The sequence below is a fragment of the Colletotrichum jinshuiense genome, chromosome 8 (genome assembly GCF_051148585.1).
Source record: "Colletotrichum jinshuiense chromosome 8, complete sequence".
In the NCBI taxonomy this organism is placed as follows: Eukaryota; Fungi; Ascomycota; class Sordariomycetes; order Glomerellales; family Glomerellaceae; genus Colletotrichum; species Colletotrichum jinshuiense.
In genome coordinates, this window is record NC_139315.1 from 1,827,089 (window position 1) to 1,831,904 (window position 4,816).

Below are 4,816 nucleotides of genomic sequence, written 5' to 3' on the forward strand. Positions count from 1 at the left end.
GTAGACTTACCGGCAAATTCTCCCCGGGCAGAATTTAACCCTGCCTTGATTTTCCAACCTTTTGGGTCACTGTACATTGTGGCTTTTATGCCGTGCCTCTTGTTTTTACATCGTCTCCCGCATCCTCTTAGCTAGAGCAGAACAGTAACAAGATCATCCCTGCGTTCACACTAAACCCAAATCTGTATAACCAGAATAAGCTTTCCCCCCTCCCTCTCCTTCCGGCTGACGTCGAGCTGTCAAACTCTCAACCAACTTCACACCGACTTGACCTACGAACATCAACGCCAGCTCATTGCCGTATCCCTTCTTCGTGAAAAAAAAAAAAAAAAAGAACTCGTCTACAGAGCGTATCGAATCTCGCCGGTTCGCCAAAACTTGCCCGTCAAAATGAAGATCAAAACCCTAAACTTCTACCCCATCAAAGCCCTCCGCCCAATCTCTTTGGACTCGGCAATCCTCACTCCGCAGGGGATTCTCCATGACAGGACGTACATGCTGCTCAAGGTGAACGCGGACTCGTCCCTCCGCAAGATGCAGCTCTCCAGCTTCCCGCAGTGCGCCCTCTTCTCCCAGGAAATCGTCGCCTCTTCCCCCTCCTCCTCCGATGACGACGACGGCAACCATGACGACAAAACCATCCTCGTCAGGTACAACCCCCCCAATCCTCCCCCGGTCGACCACCACCCCCTACAAGACACGATCCTCTCCGTCCCCCTCGTGCCCGACACCTCCGCCTTGGAGCCCGTCGACGTCGACCTCCATGGAAGCCCCACCGAGGCTCTCCGCATGGGAGACCCATATGACGCCTTCTTCTCCGCCTGCTTCGGCTTCCCCACAATCCTGGTCCACATCGGCTCCGGCCGCCGCCGCGTTCTCGGCTCCATCGCCCCGGACCTACCCTCCCCCAAGCAGCAGTCCTCCCTCTTCTCCTCCGTCGCATCCTACCTCCCATCCCTCTCGTCCCCGCCCGGCCAGTCGTCAAATCGAGACAAGCAACAGGCCGCCTGGCTGACCTTCACCGACTGCGCCCCCTTCCTCATCACCTCCAACTCCTCCCTGTCCTACCCATCCCTCGTCTCCTTCCAGCCGTCCGCCGCCGACGCCCCGTCCCCCATCATGCCAAAGTTCCGCCCAAACATAGTCGTGGAAGACCCCTCGGAGGCCCCCTTCGCGGAGGACTTTTGGGCAGAGCTTACCCTCCCCTCCCAGGACGGTGGCGGCGTGGCCCGGCTCCTCCTCACCGCGAACTGCGGCCGCTGCTCCTCCCTAAACATAGACTACGCCCTCGGCGGCCCGGCCCCCGGGCCCGAGGGCAAACTCCTCAACGCCCTCATGAAGGGCCGCCGCGTCGACCCGGGACATAAATACGCCCCAGTCTTCGGCCGTTACGCGTTCCTCGCCGTCGACCAGGGCCCCGGCGGGGGGGAGGGCGCGGAGAACGGGTCCGAGCCCGAACTGCCCCCTAGCGCCTTCCGGGTCCGCGTAGGAGACGAAGTGATCGTAACACGACGCAACGCAGAGAGGACCGTCTTCGACTGGCCTCACTCGGCCGTCGTGCCCAAGCCGCCAGTGGCCGTTGCGTAACCTGCGCCCAAACGGCGGCGGCAGAAGTGGCGGGCGGCATTTACCAGCAGCAGCACTAGCACGCCCACGCACCACACACCACTACCACCATCCTAGAACAGCAATTTCTCCTTCGTGATAGCAAATGATAGGTGGACTTTTCGGTGTGACTAGAGAGAGTGGCCTTCTCAACAGGGTGCCCCCCTCCCCCCTTCCTGCTCGTCATACCTTGAAGAAAATAAAATAAAAAAAGACTATATTTGGGAAGAGAGAGAGACTGGAAGAAGAAGAAAAAAACATGTGAAAATTAGATCAAAGATGCCGTGTAACCTACATTACCCAACCCCCCCGTCATCATGATAATAATCTCCCGATCCCTCCCGCGGCCCCGGATAGCTCCAGGAGCACCAAAGGGATAAGAGCACCCATCTCCATCTCAAATATCCCTTGTCGAACCCTGGCCCATCTCGTTGTTGTCTAACCGTTTCACATGTAACCAAGCCTCAGCTCTCTCCCATCGCGGGAAAGGGGGCAGGAGGGAGATACACAAAAAAAAAAAGGAACAGAAAAAAAAAAGAAAAAAGCCGTTGAGGCTTTCCTACGATCGCTGGGCAAAAACAAGTACCGGTACCGCGTCCACGTCAGCCGCGTAACCGATCCCCCCCCCCCCCCCCCCCCTCCGCACTTATTCCCCGACTCGCCTGTCACCGCAGCGCACCACAAATAGCGACGAAAGAAAAGAAGGGGAAGCTGTTCACACACCACCACCACCACTTCCGGATCTTCGGGGGTGGATTTCAAATATGCAGAATCCCCGTCCGATCAGCCTTTCGTCATAGCTGCCCCCAGAACGGGCAACTACTGTTGTGGTGCACGCCCAGAGGGGGAAAAGGAGAAGAAGACGGAGGAGAAAAATTTACAAAAATCGACAAAATGACCCTGAGGTGGAGGCAGCAACCTCCCTCCATCCAAACCCTCCCACAGGCGGAAACGTTCCATCGAGCCCAGACCCTCCAAATGGTTCCTCATATTTCCTCATCGGTACATCCATTGCTGCTATCGCCCTGCTGCGGGTCTGTTCCGAGGCTCGTCCGCGTGAAAACACACCTGCCTTCACGGGACCTAGCATATCTTCCACACGCTGCTGGAACCGGGGAGGGACGAACGCATTCCCGAAGCAGGGCGCCGTTACACGGCAGTCATTCTTCGCGCAAACCCTCGCTCTAAGAGAAAAAAGGGGGGGGGGGTGCTAAACCCCTCCTCAAGAAATGTCCTGTCCTGCACCTTACCTGCCAGATGTCATGTCATGATTTCGTGTTACCCAAACCCCGGATCTTCGTGCGACGGGAACACGGAGTAAAGGTAAAAGAATCAATCAACATCTCCAGCCTCATGAACCCTCGAAGTTCCCATCTGTAAATTCCGATCTTCTCCGAGTTCCAAAAACAAAAAAGGGCCGAGGCAGCCGGGCTCGTTACACACCGTCTGGCTATCTTTGAGACGATGCTGTGCCCTGGCGGGCCATAGTGACACAGAACATCATCGAAGTCTCCTACGTGGCTCTATACTGGGGTTCAGAAGGTCCAAAGTTCATGTAGGCAGTCATAGTATGTCACGCGTTCGAGACCGGTTGGCTCTTTTCGCGGTTGCTTCTTTGTATAGTTATTTCCATCTAAATTTACAACGCTATAAATGCCGAACTAACTAGGGGCCATATCGTTTTGTTCCGCGACCGGTTCATATACCAATCCGAGGAGCAAGGGAGAAGTTATGTCGCGAAGACTCCTGGAGATACGAATTGATAAGTGATGAAAGGCAAGCGCGCAATATGATTTTCAGGAAGAACTCTGTAACGGGAAAAGGACAAGGAAAAGAAAGGTCAAAATTAACAATTAACCACCGTTCCAATCCATCAGCCTTGCGTGCTGTTGTGACGTTTTCTAAAAGCCCTTTTTTTTCTGTTTGCCTTGCCCCGTGAAACCGTTTCCCTCCGGACCCCAAGTCTATGTCAGAGAAGGAAATCTGTCGTCCCAAACTCCCTACTGTCAACTTCCGCTGCACTCCCTCGCCTCACCCGACCTGGCCCCGCCAATACTGGATGAAGAATACTCAAAGGAGCAGAAAAAACCGTTGCCGTAGTGTGCCGCGGAAAGGGGTATTTGGCACTGCGCGGTCCCCCCCCCCCCAAAAAAAAAAATTCACTTGAGAAGTAAAAAGTAAAATAAAAATTCCGTCGCGCGTCGACCAAAAGAGAAATTAGGATAACGGGTATTTGCACTTGCGGCCAAATCAAGAACAGGCCGCCCGGCGCTGTACCTCGGCGAACAAACTGTGGAAACCAGAAGACATCATCGCACAGGGGCTATGATGTTGACACTAAAGCGCTACTACAACGGCCCTTGTGGCCGGGATGGCCCCGCCGGGGCCATGTTGCTGCAGCCCGCTGCAAAGGTGCTGGTCCCACGTGTAGCTATGCAGTATCGAAATTTGGCACCGTCGCTAAATCAGGGCAGGACCGAGGACCCTGCCAGGGCGGCAGGGGTGGCGGAGCAGGTCCTCCTGTTCCTGTTCGGAGTGTCGCCGTCGTTGACGGTAACTTCCAAACGTCCGGGGAGGACCGCAAACGGAAGGGTTGGAGGGGGGGAAAACTCAAAAATCGAAAAGGGAAAAGAGTTTCGTCGATTTTTTCATGTCGACGGCTGGGGCCATAATCGAAGGGATCAAAGGGGAGAGCCCTGCAAAGAAGCCTACGACGCCGCCCCGATCCAAGTGGTTTTGTCGCCTGTGTCGATCGCCAGGGCCGCTTCTTAATCGCATGCGTCTCGCCCCAGGCCTGATTGAACTCCGGACAGGTATCGCATCGTCATGGAAATGGGCGAATGTAGTGTTATCACGAGGTCTTAGAGGGCGTTAGCAGCCTGCATCAATTCCAAGATGACACATTTGGCATTTGCCGTTTGGCGCCGTCTGCCGACGTATTCCAATGGTCATGCCATATAGAACGAGTGAAACAAGAGATGGCGATGAGATCGGGGATCGGATAGGGCAAGACAGGTTTCTGGTGTCATGGTAATGGAAGGGAGTCCGCGTCGTCTGAAGCAGCTGAAATCTAGCCCCATCTGAGACGCGGACGACTGCTCAAGGAGCAGCATTTCTTTGAACATACCTGGAGTGCATCCAATGCAAACCCCCCACGTCGCCAGCGTGTCTCGTCGTCCCTCCCCTCCCCTCACACCGAACAGCAACCTTC

The 4,816-nt window shown here is 55.4% G+C and overlaps 1 protein-coding gene across 1 annotated transcript; it reads left to right on the top strand.

Moving 5' to 3' along the window:
• Positions 1 to 390: 390 nt before the first annotated feature.
• EsH8_VIII_000504 (uncharacterized protein) lies at positions 391 to 1,587 on the top strand (the record flags this gene model as incomplete). Its single annotated transcript, XM_083269546.1, has 1 exon — positions 391 to 1,587. The coding sequence occupies one exon, from the start codon at positions 391 to 393 to the stop codon at positions 1,585 to 1,587; it is 1,197 nt and encodes a 398-aa protein (XP_083129314.1).
• Between the last annotated feature and the right edge of the window lie 3,229 nt (positions 1,588 to 4,816).